The 15,695-nt window shown below is 39.2% G+C and overlaps 4 protein-coding genes and 1 pseudogene across 4 annotated transcripts; 2 read left to right on the top strand and 3 right to left on the bottom strand.

Annotated features, from left to right (window-relative positions):
- Positions 1–780: 780 nt before the first annotated feature.
- LOC108825026 (xyloglucan 6-xylosyltransferase 2-like) lies at positions 781–2,604 on the top strand (annotated as a pseudogene).
- Positions 2,605–3,308: 704 nt separating this feature from the next.
- LOC108827152 (translocase of chloroplast 159, chloroplastic) lies at positions 3,309–8,619 on the top strand. Its single transcript, XM_018600502.2, has 4 exons — positions 3,309–3,530; positions 3,637–4,413; positions 4,493–4,804; positions 4,901–8,619. Exons 1-4 carry the CDS (start codon positions 3,455–3,457, stop codon positions 8,419–8,421), a joined length of 4,686 nt encoding a protein of 1,561 aa, XP_018456004.2. The 5' UTR covers positions 3,309–3,454; the 3' UTR covers positions 8,422–8,619.
- Positions 8,620–9,291: 672 nt separating this feature from the next.
- Positions 9,292–10,443, bottom strand: LOC108827153 (glutathione S-transferase F3-like). The gene is made up of 3 exons (XM_018600503.2): positions 10,187–10,443; positions 10,034–10,082; positions 9,292–9,917 (listed from the first exon to the last, which is right to left on the bottom strand). Exons 1-3 carry the CDS (start codon positions 10,334–10,336, stop codon positions 9,475–9,477), a joined length of 642 nt encoding a protein of 213 aa, XP_018456005.1. The 5' UTR covers positions 10,337–10,443; the 3' UTR covers positions 9,292–9,474.
- Positions 10,444–11,631: 1,188 nt separating this feature from the next.
- On the bottom strand, positions 11,632–12,814 carry LOC108826124 (glutathione S-transferase F3). Its single transcript, XM_018599501.2, has 3 exons — positions 12,564–12,814; positions 12,435–12,483; positions 11,632–12,251 (listed from the first exon to the last, which is right to left on the bottom strand). Exons 1-3 carry the CDS (start codon positions 12,711–12,713, stop codon positions 11,809–11,811), a joined length of 642 nt encoding a protein of 213 aa, XP_018455003.1. The 5' UTR covers positions 12,714–12,814; the 3' UTR covers positions 11,632–11,808.
- An 849-nt stretch (positions 12,815–13,663) lies between these two features.
- LOC108824230 (thylakoid lumenal 16.5 kDa protein, chloroplastic) lies at positions 13,664–14,865 on the bottom strand. Its single transcript, XM_018597605.2, has 4 exons — positions 14,465–14,865; positions 14,134–14,273; positions 13,970–14,042; positions 13,664–13,869 (listed from the first exon to the last, which is right to left on the bottom strand). The coding sequence occupies exons 1-4, from the start codon at positions 14,796–14,798 to the stop codon at positions 13,760–13,762; spliced, it is 657 nt and encodes a 218-aa protein (XP_018453107.2). The 5' UTR covers positions 14,799–14,865; the 3' UTR covers positions 13,664–13,759.
- Positions 14,866–15,695: the final 830 nt, after the last annotated feature.

Here is a 15,695-nt window from a genome sequence, read left to right as displayed (position 1 = left end):
TTTACATTTTTCTTACTATTTGTGATTTGCTTTGTATGTCACGGATATCTAATTTTCTGATTTTCTTTGCTTCGGAAAAATATGAATATTCGGAAAAATGAATATCAAAATAAATAGATATTTGCGGATATTTACGAATAATTACAGATATCTCATTTGTTTTGATTAATACAAATAATCTTAAAAATTTGATACAATTTTTTTTGTAAAATATATTTTTACATGGTATATAAGATAAAAATTAAAATAAGTAATGAATTTACATATTTTGTAGATTTTTTAAACTTAGGTAACAATTATAATAACATAAAAATTAAGAAAAAAGTTATAATTGTGACAAATACTTTTTTCTTTTATGTAATACTTTTATATAAGTTATATTGTGAATAGAATTTGTCAAAACTTATGTTAGAATAATATATTATTTTATATATTTAAAACTTTAAATATATTCAAGATATGCATGTATATTTATATATTTTCGGATCACATCGGATATCCGCTTTCTAAAATTTTAATATTTGTGATTTGTTTTGATATTAACGAATTTTAATATTTGCCTTACTTTGAAGATTTACAAATATTCGGGATTTTCTAATCTAATCGAAATGAATAACGAACCGAATCAAATTTAACGGATAAAAAAGAATTACAGTATTGGTGAGCCGACTTTTCAACGCTCTCCGATATCTAGATTCATGCTACATCAACGGTCAGGACAATAGATCACAGGTCACATACCCTGACATATCGCCACGTGTAAACAACACCACACTAACACACCACCACCACCTACCGACAAGAGCCAAGTAAAAAATTCAGACAAGAAACCTCAGCTGTTTGAACTGAACACCAAAACTCCCCCAAAACTCTTGTAGTAACTTTAACAAAAAAAAAGAAAAAAGAAAAACAGTGTGTCTAAAGGCGAATCTTCATCAACGGAGACTCAGATCTTGTCATAAAACGCAGAGAGGATCTCTACGAAGAAGAAGATCAGAGAAAGATGATCGACAGGTGTTTAGGATCTCACAGGTGCCGGCGAATCCAAAGAGCTTTACACCACCTCAAGGTAACGGTTCTTTGCCTCGTTCTCGCAGTAGTCGTCCTACTCCTACTTGGCACAATCGGCGCCGGTAAGCCTTGCACTCTTGGACCCAAGGTATCCGACTGGGATGAGCAGATATCCGATTGGTTAGCTGAGAGAACCCTAGCTTCCCCAACTTCATCGGACCAAACAAGCCACGCGTGAGAATCTTGTCGGAGATCACTACCTCTTGAAATCAATCAAGAACAAGATTGATTACTGTAGGCTTCACGGGATCGAGATCTTCTACAACATAATGGCTTTACTTGGGCAAAGCTGCCGTTGATTAGGAAGCTTCTACTTTCACATCCTGAGATTGAGTTTCTATGGACTATGGTGGATGGATAGTGATGCTATGTTTACTGAAATGTCGTTTGAGCTTCCGTGGGAGAGGTATAAAGATTATATAACCTTGTTGTGATGCAAACCGATGGAATGAGATGGTTTATGATGAGAAGAATTGGATTGGGTTGAATACTGGGAGTTTCTTGCTTAGGAACAATCAATGGCCGCTTGATTTGCTTGATACTTGGCCTCCTATGGTCCTAAAGGGAAGATCCGTGTGAGGAAGCGGGTAAGGTTTTGACCCGTGAGCCCGAAGCTGATGATCAGTCCGCTATGGTTTATCTCCCAGCTACTCAACGAGACACTTGGGGGGAAATAAGGTAATAACTGAAATTTTGATACCAATAGTTATAAGTCTATAGAGCATCTCTTTGATTACATCAATATAGTTTTTTGTTCTGCTTATTTATCACACAATGTGAGTTTGTATCTTGTCGGTTTATTTACTTTATAGCATCTCTTGATTACATAAATATAGCTTATTTACCCCACATGTCACAGTGTGAGTTTGCATCTTGTCGGTTTTATAATGTCTCTTGATCACCTAAAGACTGGATTTGTTTTCACAAATGACAATGTGAGTTGCATCTTGTCAGTTTATAACATCTCTTCATCACATAAAGATTTATATAATTGCATCCTAATAAATTATACTCGAGTTGAATCTTGTCAACAAAGTGGCTGTAGTATAGTGGTTAGTACCCCACGTTGTGGCCGTGGAGACCTGGGCGAGTTGTATCTTGTTGTGGTTTTGGTCTGACTCTATATTCTCATTCGATCCGCTACAGTGTTTATCGGTATAAAAGCGGATACTATCTTCACGGTTACTCGGGGATTCTCGTGGACCGGTACGAGGAAATGATAGAAAACTACCACCCTGGTCTAGTCTGAACGAGACTATCATTCCCTGGAGATAAAAGACGAGCTCGGGTTGCTTCATCCAGCGTTCAAGGTTTTTAAGTTGCAAACCAACCAAGTTTGAAATCGAATTTGCACGGCGTTTTAAGAATTTATGCTTTGTTTCTTTTCTTTTCTTTTCTTTTCTTTGCTTGTTGTACTACTAAGATGGATGACACAAAAGTGTTGTGAATAGAATAGACATCAGTTTATTCCTTTGTTATTACTACTTGTTCTCCACGTACTTAGATCTACACGTACTACTAGTTCTTTTTACTTCTCTTTGGAGTCCCTTGAGATTTTGTAGTTTCATGGATCAATAATCAATGGGCCTTATATGAGAGCCGATCGACATATGTAAACTATTATTCAGGCCTAATAAATGGAATCCATTATACACAAAATTCCAAGAGCATAAAGTAGATAATGGACATTTTTTTAAAACAAATATTTTGTGGCCAAGCAAAATCTTGAGATGATGAGAATCAAGAAGAAAACAAAAACAATATTCATCTTTTATAAAAAAAACAGTCTTAGAAATTATCTACTTTCTCCTTCTTCTTTTTTCTTTTGTTTTGCTGTATTTTATCAGAGAGAAGAAATATAAAAACCCTAGTTCTCATGCCTTCAAACCCCCTAATTTTACAAGGATCTCCATCAAAACATTTTACATCGGTGAAAGTTTTTAAATGTATAGATAATAATCCCACAATTTTGATAAATAATTTTGTCCAAGAAAATGAGAATGTAATATTAACATTACTAAAAATTAAATAATAAAAAAACTACAAAACAAAATACAAGTTTAATTAAGATATGTATTTAAAAGAAATTTACTAAACCCTTTGTTTCTGCATTCACTTAAAACGACGGCGTTGGTAGAGCCGAGCAGAGCACACACACGAGCGTACTTCACCAACTTAGCAGAGGGTAGGTATGTCATTTGCACCTTTTCTGGAAGTTGATAAAATAGCAAAGCAAAGAGTCATCTTTCGTTCGCTCACTAACCTTATCTCTCCCAACTCTCTCATTCTCTTCTCTTCAACGAGAGAGAACACAATTCTCAAGCGCGCATAAAAAAAGGGGGTTAATAACCCTTTCTTAAAACCCTTATCGAAAAAAGCGGATATGGACTCGAAGGCAGTTACACCACCACCACCACCACCACCAGAGCAGAATCCGTTCATCGCTTCGGGGCCATCAGGTATTCCCTTTCCTCCCTTACTTGTTTCTATGGGATTTGAATCACATATATAAAAATATTGGGGGAAAATAGGGTTTTAATTCGGATGAAAAAATACTGTTAATAGGTAAAACCTATGCTTCCGTTGTCGCCGCCGCTGCAGCCGCTAGTAAGGACGGTGGGGCTGCGACTAGTCCCAAGGAGCTCGATTCCTCACCGTCTGGAGATTCGGATAAAGGTGGAGCCGATGGTGTATCCGTGGCGGAGAAGCCGAGTTCGGAGGTTGGATCTGACAAGGAATTGGCTGCTGCTTCTTCGTTATCTCCGGAGGAGCCCGAGGCTGTTTCTGAGGAAACAGCTGGAGGAGATGATGTAGTAGGGGTAACCGAAGATGAGGACAAGAAGGGTGTGGATGATGTTGTTGAAGGAGACGGTGAGAGCAAGCTTGGAAATGAGAGTGTTGATGCTGATGAGAAAGTTTCCGATGAGGCTGCTTCACAACCTGAGACTGTTACATCGAAGCCGGAAGCTGTTTCTGAGAAAGCAACGGGTGAAGATGACAAGAAGGTTGAAGAAGGTGTGGAAAATGGAAGTTTGGATGTTGGTGAGAAACAGGCTTCCACTGATGGGGTTGTTGGTGGAGCTGATAAAGAGGAGGAGGAGAAGTCTAGTTTGGAGGGTGGAGCTGATGAGAAAGTGTCCGATGCGGCTGCTTCATTGTTATCTCCCGAGCCGGAAGCTGTTTCTGAGAAAGCAACAGGAGAAGATGATGTAGAAGAGAACAAGAAGGTTGAAGAGGCTGTTTCTGATAAAATAACTGGAGAAGATGATGTAGGGGCTACCCAAGAAGAGAACAAGAAGGTTGAAGAGGATGCGGATGATGTTGATGACAATGGGCAGTCAGGTTTGTTTTTTATCTTCTTTAAATAGGATTGAACCCTGTCTTTGGAAACAGAGTTTTAATCGGTTGTATTTGTTAACAGGAAAAACCTATGCTGCCGTTGTTGCTGCAGCCGCCAGTAAGGACGGTGAGGCTGTGAGTAGTGAGAAGGAGTTTGCTTCCTCAACAGAGGCTGTGTCCGGAGATTCAGATAAAGGCATTGTTGGTGAAGCTGACAAGGAGGAGAAATCGAGTTTGGAGGTTGGAGCTGATGAGAAAGTTTCCGATGAGGCTGGTTCACCTGACACTGCTTCATCGTTATCTCCGGAGCCGGAAGCTGTTTCTGAGAAAACAACCGAAGAGAACAAGAAGGTTACAGAGGGTGTGGATGATGTTGAAGACAATGAGCAGTCAGGTTTGTTTTCATCTTCTTCATCGTTTATATCTTCTTTCAGTAGGATTGAATCCTGTCTTTGGAAATAGGGACTTAATCGGATGTATTTGTTAACAGGAAAAACCAATGCTTCTGTTGTTGAAGACGATGGTGAGCGTAACCTTGAAAACAAGAGTGTTGATGTTGCAGAGAAACAGGCTTCAACTGAAGTGATGGTGGATGAGAATCCGGAAGTGGAGAGTGAGAGTAAAGCTACGGTTGTGGAAGAAGAAGCTGTTGTACCCAAAAGTGATGATGAGGTGACAGAGGGAGGTGGAACCAATGAGGAGCAGAGTGAATTCAGTAAAAAAGTTTATGTTGACGATAAAATTGAGGAAGAAAGTGCAGAGTTAACTAATACAGTTGTGGACTCATCCACTGTAGAATCTGTGCATGTCGATGTGGCGAAACCAGGGGTGGCTATTGTAGGAGACGTAGAGGGAATCGAGGAGGTGAAGATTAATGCTGATGGTGAAAATCTAGAAGTGGCTAATAAGTTTGATCAACTTGGCGATAATGATGGTGGTGGATTTGAAGTTGAGTCTAATAAATCCGTTGAGGAGGTAGGAGAAAAGTTGACTTCTGGGGCAGACTCTATCGCAGACTCTTCTAAACTAGAATTTGCTGATAGAAGTGCTGCTGAGGCAGAGGATGTAGCTGCTAAGGAATTATCAGAGGCAGCCAGAGTAGAGCCGGATGAACCGAAGGTAGGTGGAGCAGAAGAAGAACTGCATGCGTCTGAAAGTTTAACTGTGGATTCAGTTGATGCAAGAGAGGATTCAGATCCAGCAGCTGAGCTACAGTCTGAACCAAACTCTAACCCAGAGGCCAGGAAAGTTTCTGAAGGAAACATTGCTGAAGAAGATGGAGACAAAATCCCAGTCGCTGACATTGTTTCTTCTCGTGAGTTTAGTCTTGAAGGCAAGGAAGTGGATCATGAACCTTCTGGAGGAGAAGGTGTTATTGGTGTTGATAGGTCTGATAGTGAAGAAGAGACTGAAGAGATGATATTCGGGAGTTCTGAAGCTGCAAGACAGTTCTTGGCAGAGCTTGAAAAGGCTTCTTCAGGTATCGAGGGCCATTCTGATGAAGCAAATATTTCTAACAACATGTCAGATAGGATTGATGGCCAGATTGTTACCGATTCTGATGAGGATGTGGACACAGAGGATGAAGGTGAGGAGAAAATGTTTGATTCTGAAGCTTTGGCTGCACTGTTGAAGGCAGCCACTGGTGGTGGAAGTTCAGAAGGTGGCAATTTTACCATAACATCTCAGGATGGTACGAAGCTTTTCTCTATGGATCGCCCTGCTGGCTTGAGTTCATCTTTAAGACCTTTGAAACCTGCAGCTGCTCCACGTGCAATCCGTCCCAACATCTTTTCCAATCCGAATGTCGCAGTGGATGAAAGTGAGGTTAACTTGAGCGAGGAAGAGAAACAGAAATTGGAGAAGTTGCAGAGCCTCCGAGTGAAGTTTTTGCGGCTTTTGCAAAGGTTGGGGCAGTCAGCAGAAGATTCAATTGCAGCGCAAGTTCTTTACCGTATTGCACTACTTGCTGGGAGACAAACAGGGCAGTTATTCAGTCTTGATGCTGCAAAGAAGAAGGCTGTGGAGTATGAAGCTGAGGGAAACGAAGAATTGAACTTCTCGCTAAATATACTGGTCCTTGGAAAAGCTGGGGTTGGAAAAAGTGCTACGATAAACTCCATTTTGGGAAATCAGAAGGCGTCCACTGATGCTTTTGGGCTCTCAACCAATTCAGTAAGAGAAGTTTCTGAAACAGTTGGTGGCATCAAGATTACCTTTATTGATACCCCTGGTTTGAAGCCTGCTGCAATGGATCAAAGTGCCAATTCTAAAATGCTGTCTTCGGTGAAGAAGGTGATGAAGAGATGTCCCCCTGATATTGTTCTCTATGTGGATCGGCTTGATACACAGAACAGAGACTTGAACAATTTGCCCCTGCTAAAGACGGTTACTGCTTCTCTTGGTGCATCCATATGGAAAAATGCCATAGTGACATTGACCCATGCTGCTTCAGCCCCTCCTGATGGCCCATCTGGCGCCCCTTTGAGCTATGATGTGTTTGTAGCGCAGTGCTCACATATTGTTCAACAGTCTATTGGACAGGCCGTTGGTGATTTGCGTTTGATGAACCCCAGTCTGATGAATCCAGTTTCTCTTGTTGAGAATCACCCATTGTGTAGGAAGAATCGGGAGGGAGTTAAGGTTCTGCCTAATGGTCAAACCTGGAGACCTCAGTTGTTGCTGTTGTGCTACTCCCTGAAGGTTTTGTCAGAAGCAAACTCTCTGCTTAAGCCTCAGGAACCATTGGACCAACGTAAACTATTTGGTTTCCGAGTTCGATCCCCGCCTCTCCCGTACTTGTTGTCTTCGCTGTTGCAGTCACGTGCACATCCTAAGCTCTCTACAGACCAAGGTGGTGATAGTGTTGACTCTGATATTGAGATTGATGACGTGTCTGATTCTGAGCAGGAAGATGGGGATGATGATGAGTATGATCAGCTGCCACCATTCAAGCCTCTTCGAAAAACCCAACTTGCAAAACTCTCAAAGGATCAGAGAAAGGCATATTTGGAGGAGTATGATTATCGGGTAAAGCTTCTGCAGAAGAAGCAATGGAGAGAGGAATTGAAGAGGATGAGGGAGATGAAGAAAAACGGGAAGAAGGTGGGTGAAAATGAGTTTGGTTATCCGGGTGAAGAAGAGGATCCGGAGAACGGTGCTCCAGCTGCAGTGCCAGTTCCACTACCAGATATGGTCTTGCCACCTTCATTTGACAGTGATAATTCAGCTTACCGATACCGTTTCCTGGAACCCACTTCACAGCTCCTAACTAGGCCAGTATTGGATACCCATGGTTGGGACCATGACTGTGGGTATGACGGTGTGAATGCAGAATACAGTCTTGCTATAGCAAGCCGGTTCCCTGCTACAGCTACTGTCCAAACCACCAAGGACAAGAAAGAGTTCAACATTCATCTGGACTCCTCCGTGTCTGCTAAGCACGGTGAAAGTGGCTCCACCATGGCAGGTTTCGATATCCAGAATGTAGGTAAGCAGCTTGCATATGTGGTCAGAGGAGAAACCAAATTCAAGAACTTGAAGAAGAACAAGACAACTCTCGGAGGTTCAGTGACTTTCTTGGGCGAGAACATTGCCACTGGTGTCAAAGTCGAGGACCAAATAGCACTTGGTAAAAGATTTGTGCTTGTGGGCAGTACAGGGACCATGCGATCACAGGGAGACGCGGCTTATGGTGCGAACCTGGAGGTCAGGCTCAAGGAAGCTGATTTCCCAATAGGCCAGGACCAACACTCTTTAGGACTGTCTCTGGTGAAGTGGAGAGGTGATTTAGCACTCGGAGGCAACCTTCAATCTCAAGTCTCTGTTGGAAGGAACTCAAAGATAGCGCTTCGCGCAGGGCTTAACAACAAGATGAGCGGGCAGATCACAGTCCGAACCAGCAGCTCGGATCAGTTGCAGATTGCTCTCACTGCCATTCTTCCAATTGCTATGTCCATCTACAAGCTCATTCGACCTGAAGGGGCCAGTGACAAGTACAGCATGTACTGAGTATATGGCTGCAACTCCCTCTGCTGATGAATGCAGGAGAAGGATGTTTTATGTTATTTGGTTTTTGGTTCAAGTTTTTCTCTCTACTTTAATAAAACTCTTGTTGAGATTTTCTTGAAGTTGTATTTTGTTCTGTTGAGAATTACCCTATCGGATTGTATCAGTATTTCTTCAATTTCAGTAATTCATCAAAAAGAATGGAGTCTAGTCCTGTCTTTTATTGGTTCTTGTCATTCTGATGATGTTGCTTGGATTGTTTTGATATTTGTGGCTTAGTTTCTGCAGAAGTTACTAAGGGTTCGTTGATGAATCTTTAATCAGGTGTGTACACTATTCTGTGTTCCTTGGAGTTGGTCCCTTGAACTTGAAGGCAATGCTAGGTGATCTAAGCTTCTCCACTTGTCAGAAATCTGTAAGACTTCTGATGCCACTTTAGTCTCTACTTATTGTTATATTCAATTCTTTGTAATATATTTCAATCAAACCACTTTCTAGTTGTTGAATTATAGCGGCTAAATGACCTGGGTATATGACAAAACAAACTCTAGTTAGTAAAACATCATGTTTCTTGGTGAAGTCAGTCTGTGACGGATGACCAAAAGCTGCAAGTAGTATGTGTTTACCCTCAAGTTCATTTGGTAGGTAAAAGTCAAGAAAGTGAGGGATGAGTTGAGCAACTCATTGGAGAAAAAAGACCAGCTTGTCTCACCTGGCGTCTCAAGGCGGTCAAGGTACAAACTAACCCAATTTGATTGATCTGAGTTAGAATTTGTTTATATCCCTCTCTTTCCATCATGTGTGGTTGTTACTGATGATGAGAAACAGAATCTATGTATTAAATAACTTATTAAGCTGATTTATTATAGAATATCTTGAAGATTATATTGATTCAACAAAGATCTCTCGAGAACGGAAACTTACATATAACTGACAATAAAAACAGAGGACACACCAGAAAGACAAAACAGAGTACTGAGAAAGTGGGCATCATTATTTACTCTGAGCATTATTATTGTGACCGAAGCAGAGTGTTTTCATTTTCAGAAATTTTTCTCACTGAAGGATCTTCTGGGAAGCTGGCCTCTTGGTGATCTCAGCCACCCACTCGTTGACACGTGGACGCTCGGTGAAGAGCTTCTTGGTGGGAGTTCCAAGCAAGTATTGAATCACAGGAATGTGGTGAAGATCTGTCAGAGTAAAAGTTTCACCAGCCAAATACTTGAACTCCTTGAGCCTAGCCTCGTAGACATCAAGGACCTTGGCTAACTTAGCCTCTTCTTCTGCAACAACGGCTTTGTCCGTGGTCAAGCCGTAGATGTGCTTGAACAATTGTTCCCAAGCAAGCTTTGAAGCTGCTGGGTCGAACTGGTGAGCTTCTACTTCCATACCAATGGACATTATCGCATAGCGGGCTATATTCTTGGAGTCAGCTGGGAGAAGGTTGGTTCCTTGGTCTTTGTATCGGTGAGCTATGTACTGAGTAATAGCTCTTGATTCTACACAAAAAAAAAAAAAACAAATCATGTTAGTGAAATTTTTTTCTTGTGCGTATCTGTTCAATTCAGGTTTGAGATTGAAGATGAGATAATGATTGCTTATAAACTTTTCATACCAAAGAGCTTGAGGTCTCCATCTTCAAAGGCTGGAACTTGACCAAAAGGCTGCAGTATTATCAATCAAACGCAAAACATTCAAGATTCGGACCAGAATAACCAAAATGGTTGGTCTTGTCTTACTGTCTTAAGAGCAACACAGATGTACTTACGTTGCGGGAGAGGAAAGGCTCTTTCTTGTGCTCACCGTCCTTGAGCTCAACGTTGACGAGCTCATAGTCGAGGTTTTTCTCTTGTAGAGTGAGGAGGACTCTCCTGGTGGAAGTGGTAGTAGCGTGTCCGAAAACCTTGATGCTTGCCATTAATATGATGTTGAAGGTGAAGGTGATGGTAATGGTGATGATTTAAGACACAAGTAGTGAAGGTACTTATACAGTTCTGAAAAGTTAAAAATAGAGCATTTTGTGCATTCTCACTATTTTTTAGTATTGTTTAACAGATAAATAATGCCTCAACAAGACCGTCGCGAAATATTGATAGTTGATTGTTAAAAAAGTTTGAATATTTGTATTTTTCTTCTAATAAAGCATTCAATGCCATCATAGAAAAGATCAAACAAGTGCGTTCTGACGGACAAAAATTACTCGTTTCCACCTAGTAGTAAAGCTTCACTAGTAACATTCACATCTTTGATAGTTGATACCATGGTAAAAACTTTAAAAGTAAAAGTATAATTTTACCAAAAAAAAACTTTAAAAGTATAATAGTTCCTCTCAAATCATTTATATAAGTAAATAATATTATTTATATAAATTCTCAAAATTGATTAACAAAATAATAAAATTATTATTTTAGATAAATACTACTACGAAAAATTATTATTTTAGAAAAAAATATTATTTTACATAACACCTTCCAAGCTCATAAGATTGTATAATGATCGAGTCATCTCCATCGTGTTTAGCATAGGAAAATCACATAGCCTTTGATGAATCCAGTTACTCTTGTTGATAATCACCCAATGTGTAGAATCGGTAGTGAGTGAAGGTTCTCCCGAATGGTCAAACTTGGAAACCATAGTTGTTGCTTTGTGCTACTCCCTGAAGGTTTTGACAAGTACATCATGTGCTGAATACGTCAGAAACTCTCTCTACTGATGAATGCTGGCGAAGGATCTTTATTATTACTCGATTTAGTTCATGTTTTTTACTCACTTTGATAAATTGAGATTTATGTAAAATATAGTACTAATGGTACATGAGCTTTCAAAAGCCTCTTAACTATGGGGATGACCAGAGGCAAATAGTATATGTGTTTGCCCCCAATTCATTTAGTAGTTGTAAAGTCAAGAAAGTGAGGAACGAGTTGAGCAAACCCATTAGAGACAAAAGACCAGCTTGCTTCATCTAGCATCTTAAGGCGGTGAAGAAAGCCTCTTAACTAATCTTATGTAAATAATTCCAGAAATCTTATGTGTCTTTTGTTTTGTCTGAAGCTAAAGACGATCTTTTACATGTCATTTCAGACAAAGCGATGAGACATTTAAAGGATAAGAACGTCCAAAGTCTTAGGTCAATCAAACTTGCATTAAAAGTCTTCCTATACTATTCTCACTAATCAGTAACTTTGTAGTTAAGGCATCACAATCAATGTACCATAAAACTAAATATGTTGTTTTATTAAAGAGGGTTTGAAAATTAGATACATAGTTTTTGATTCAACAAAGATCTCTCAAGAACACACACACAACTGAGAACAAAAACAGGACACAACAGGCAGCCACTTATTTTCTCTCGACTATATTATTGTGACTGAAGCAGGACCATTATGTTTCTCACTGGAGGATCTTCTGGGAAGCTGGCCTCTTGGTGATCTCAGCCACCCACTCGTTGACACGTGGACGCTCGGTGAAAAGCTTCTTGGTGGGAGTTCCAAGCAAGTATTGAATCACAGGAATGTGGTGAAGATCTGTCAGAGTAAAAGTTTCACCAGCCAAATACTTGAACTCCTTGAGCCTAGCCTCGTAGACATCAAGGACCTTGGCTAACTTGGCCTCTTCTTCTGCAACAACGGCTTTGTCTGTGGTCAAGCCATAGAAGTTCTTGAACACTTGCTCCCAAGCAAGCTTTGAAGCCACCGGGTCGAACTGGTGAGCTTCTACTTCCAATCCAATGGCCATGATCGCATAGTGGGCTGGGTTCTTGTAGTCGGCTGGGAGAAGGTTGGTTCCTTGGCCTTCGTATCGGTGAGCTATGTACTGAGTAATAGCTCTTGATTCTACACAAAAAAACCAAATTATGTTAGTGAACTTTTCTTTTCTATGCATGTGGTTAGTTCGGTTTAGTTTGGTTTGCGGTTAGTCCGGTCTGACATAAATCTTGTAGAATTTACCCAAAATAAAATTTGTTTGAAAATCATATCGACCTTAACCAAAGAGCTGGTGCACGAAAACGTTCTTACCGAAGAGCTTGAGGTCTCCATCTTCAAAGGCTGGGACTTTACCAAAAGGCTGCAGTATCAAACAAACGCAAAAAATTCATTGAAATGGTTGGTCTCGTCTTAGAGCAACACATATATAGATATACTTACGTTGCGGGAGAGGAAAGGCTCTTTCTTGTGCTCACCGTCCTTGAGCTCAACATTAACGAGCTCAAAGTCGAGGTTCTTCTCGTGGAGGGCGAGGAGGACTCTCCTGGTGGAAATGGAAGCAGCGTTTCCAAAAACCTTGATACCAGCCATTAGTTTGGTTACTAAGAAACTATTTGAAGACTGGGAGAGAAAGAGACTCGATGTGATGTGTTTGATGTTGAAGCTGAAGGTGATGGAATCAAAACACAAGTAGTGATGGTATTTATACTGTTAAAAACAGAGCATTTCAAGTATTGTCATCAATGTTTAATATATTGTTAAAACAGATAAATGATGCATTTACAAGACCGTCGCAAACCAATATTGACTTGTCTTCTTAGGATGATTTATTCAAAGTTGAAAACGTTTGAATATTTGTTTGTTTTTACATTCATCTGGTTATGGGGTATAGTTTTTTAATAAAGCATTCAATGTCATTAGAGAAAAGATCAAAACAAGGACGTACGTACTAACAGCCATGTGACTCAAGCTATCTAGTACTAACATCACATTCCTTGGTTGCTACCGGGTTCAGGTAGTTTTGATATGCTTTAAATCGGCATGCTTTGTCCGTTAATGGGGGTTCTATTGATGTAAAATTCGGTAGGACAACGGTACATGTTCAATCCGGTTTTGGTTAAGATTTTTCTGATTTTTGAATTATAGTAACCAAAATATAACTAATTATAAACCCTTTCCTGTGGTGACCTGTGGAAAACCTTTCAATCTGGTGGTTTAAACTTTAAATAATAGTTCATTGATATTTTTACAATAATAAATTAAAATTATTTATGAAGATTAAAATTACATCTTTTGAACAATAGAAATAAAGCTTTAACATATGAATTTTCCTGAAACTATTTAGTATTGGCACAAACATAAGATGATAAAATTATTTGATGTAAAATCATCAATATACATTAATAATTTTATAATTAAAATTGTTTGGTTTAAATATCTTTTTTTAATTAGCATTCAAATCTTGTTGTCTTTTTAATTCTTAAAAAAAGTTTGCTAATGCAAGGCAAGTACGAACAAATGTATAAAGAATGATAGCCAAAGATGTTAAGAGGATATAACTTTCAAAGGATATTCTTTCTTTTGTTGACAATCTTCAGAAAATTACAAACAAAAGTAGACAAATGGTAGGCAGCCTATCAGATGCCCTTGAGCTGTCCTAAAAGACCAGTCAAGCTCGACCATTTCTCAAGTGCACTAGCCGATGACACGAACGCGAGCTTAGATGACTCTAGATCGTTCTTGTTCACTGCGTAAACACGTTTCAAAAACATCTTTAATATGGTTTAAATGGATAGATAATATATGTTTGTTGTGAATGGTGAAGTTAAAGAAGAATAAGAACGAACCTGATGTAACAAGAGAAGCTAAAGATGAATTAAATGTTTCCACCTCTGTATTCTCTTCTGGACTTGCACTCAACTGTCATAAGAACACAAAGGAGAAAGCTTCAACATTAAGTAACCAAACCATTAACACAAAGTCTTGAACTTCTGTAAAGAGAGATATGGACCTTTGTGAAAGCCAAGTTAGCTGTTTTGACCCATTCGGTATCACTGCCATTCCCCAAAACCAAACCTGCAGCTGGTAGATCATTGTTCTCAATGGCTTGTCCTACTTTGCTTAAATTGTAAACAAGATCCTGCAAATACCCTGCAACACAACACACACACTAAATGCTTTTAGGTGAATAAACCAATTAATATCACAATGAAGTAGCTTCAAAGTTTGTAACTTTTTTCTAAACACAACCCAAAGTTTGCAATTTTCTAACCAACAACACATAGACACAACATAACAAGTTTTTGCAATGCAGACACAGAGACAAAGATTACAAGAAGTACCCTTTTCTTTAACAGCAGAGTTAAGAACAGCTTGTCTCTCAATCCTCTTTTTCCGGTCTTGCTTCACTTTCTCCAGAAGCTCTTCATCGTCATCAGCTTCGAGAATCGCTGCATTCGCGTCGCTGCTTCTTCTGTCGTTACCAACGAGACCAACCGCGAGAAAGCTGCTCATAAAACCAAGCGACAACTCTCGTCTGTTCCATGACAGAGACGGTGTCTGGTTCTTGATGTTTCCTGAGCATGCGATTTGGTTGTTCCTGGAAGAAGTTGATGAAGAGAGAGTGGAGGAGAAGAATGAGGTTAGCGCTGAAGAACAAAGGAGTGACTTCGCCATTGTTCCTTGTCCTCTTCAAAACTCCTACTTGGCATGTTGGATGGTTTTTGATGATGATGATGAGTTGATGATAAGGTCTCTAGCTAGACTTGTTGCGTTGTTTTATTTTCCTCCAACCACTCACTTTCACGTAGGGATGGAGTTCGGTTCAATATTGTTGGTCTGGTTTGGTTGATTCGATTTTCGGTTAGTTCGGTTTTCCATAAAATATTATTAAACTGAACAAAACAAAACTCGATTTTCTAAAAGTTATACCAAACTAAACCGAAGATTTAAAATTTCAATTAGATTTTAGAGGGTGTTATTGGTTTGTATATTTTAGTGGATTTAGAAATCCAAACCAAATCAAGTGTTATTGGTTTTATGATTTTAAAATCTATATGCAAATCAAGTGTTATTGGTTATATGATTTTAAAATAGATTTTGAAATCAAGTGTTATTCAATAACAAGAATTTATTTAAGGATTTGATTTGAAACTATATTTCAATGGATTTGTAAGGGGTTTTACTCTCAAAATACAAAGGAACAAATACAAAGGTAAACCTTGTTATTTCTCTTAGATTTGTAATATTGACTTTTAAAAAAAATTTCTCAACATCACAATTTATTTTCTGTTCACGAAGTCATGAACCCCACACCACCTACAGCTACAACCTCGTCAGAACACATTAAGCTCTTCTCCATCCAACTTTATCATGACATCCTGAATAATAGGATGAAAGTTGTACGTAAAATTACATGTTAAGTAAACTGACCGCAATTTTTCAAGTTTTTGCTGCCTTTGTTAACTTTTGTAGTGCTTGATTTTCTTTCAATATACAACACTTTCTGAATTTGAAATGAGCTAATCAATAACACTCTCTGCATTGGAAAAGTTAAATTTCCCAGATAAAATA

The sequence above is a fragment of the Raphanus sativus genome, chromosome 9 (genome assembly GCF_000801105.2).
Source record: "Raphanus sativus cultivar WK10039 chromosome 9, ASM80110v3, whole genome shotgun sequence".
Taxonomy (NCBI): domain Eukaryota; kingdom Viridiplantae; phylum Streptophyta; class Magnoliopsida; order Brassicales; family Brassicaceae; genus Raphanus; species Raphanus sativus.
Note: the sequence above shows the minus strand (reverse complement) of the source record. Positions and strands in the feature narration are given on the sequence as shown.

What these genes read in the sequence shown, in the direction of transcription:
- LOC108827153 (XM_018600503.2), bottom strand. Translation starts at nt 10,336, where the DNA reads ATGGCAAGCATCAAGGTTTTCGGACACGCTACTACCACTTCCACCAGG. An exon ending in AGCCTTTCCTCTCCCGCAAC is followed by an intron (nt 10,083 to 10,186) that starts GTAAGTACATCT and finishes ATAATACTGCAG; the next exon opens with CCTTTTGGTCAAGTTCCAGC. An exon ending in TGGAGACCTCAAGCTCTTTG is followed by an intron (nt 9,918 to 10,033) that starts GTATGAAAAGTT and finishes TTTTTTGTGTAG; the next exon opens with AATCAAGAGCTATTACTCAG.
- LOC108827152 (XM_018600502.2), top strand. Translation starts at nt 3,455, where the DNA reads ATGGACTCGAAGGCAGTTACACCACCACCACCACCACCACCAGAGCAG. An exon ending in CATCGCTTCGGGGCCATCAG is followed by an intron (nt 3,531 to 3,636) that starts GTATTCCCTTTC and finishes TACTGTTAATAG; the next exon opens with GTAAAACCTATGCTTCCGTT. An exon ending in TGATGACAATGGGCAGTCAG is followed by an intron (nt 4,414 to 4,492) that starts GTTTGTTTTTTA and finishes ATTTGTTAACAG; the next exon opens with GAAAAACCTATGCTGCCGTT.
- LOC108826124 (XM_018599501.2), bottom strand. Translation starts at nt 12,713, where the DNA reads ATGGCTGGTATCAAGGTTTTTGGAAACGCTGCTTCCATTTCCACCAGG. An exon ending in AGCCTTTCCTCTCCCGCAAC is followed by an intron (nt 12,484 to 12,563) that starts GTAAGTATATCT and finishes TTGATACTGCAG; the next exon opens with CCTTTTGGTAAAGTCCCAGC. An exon ending in TGGAGACCTCAAGCTCTTCG is followed by an intron (nt 12,252 to 12,434) that starts GTAAGAACGTTT and finishes TTTTTTGTGTAG; the next exon opens with AATCAAGAGCTATTACTCAG.
- LOC108824230 (XM_018597605.2), bottom strand. Translation starts at nt 14,798, where the DNA reads ATGGCGAAGTCACTCCTTTGTTCTTCAGCGCTAACCTCATTCTTCTCC. An exon ending in CTAACTTGGCTTTCACAAAG is followed by an intron (nt 14,043 to 14,133) that starts GTCCATATCTCT and finishes TTCTTATGACAG; the next exon opens with TTGAGTGCAAGTCCAGAAGA. An exon ending in AGCTTCTCTTGTTACATCAG is followed by an intron (nt 13,870 to 13,969) that starts GTTCGTTCTTAT and finishes GTGTTTACGCAG; the next exon opens with TGAACAAGAACGATCTAGAG.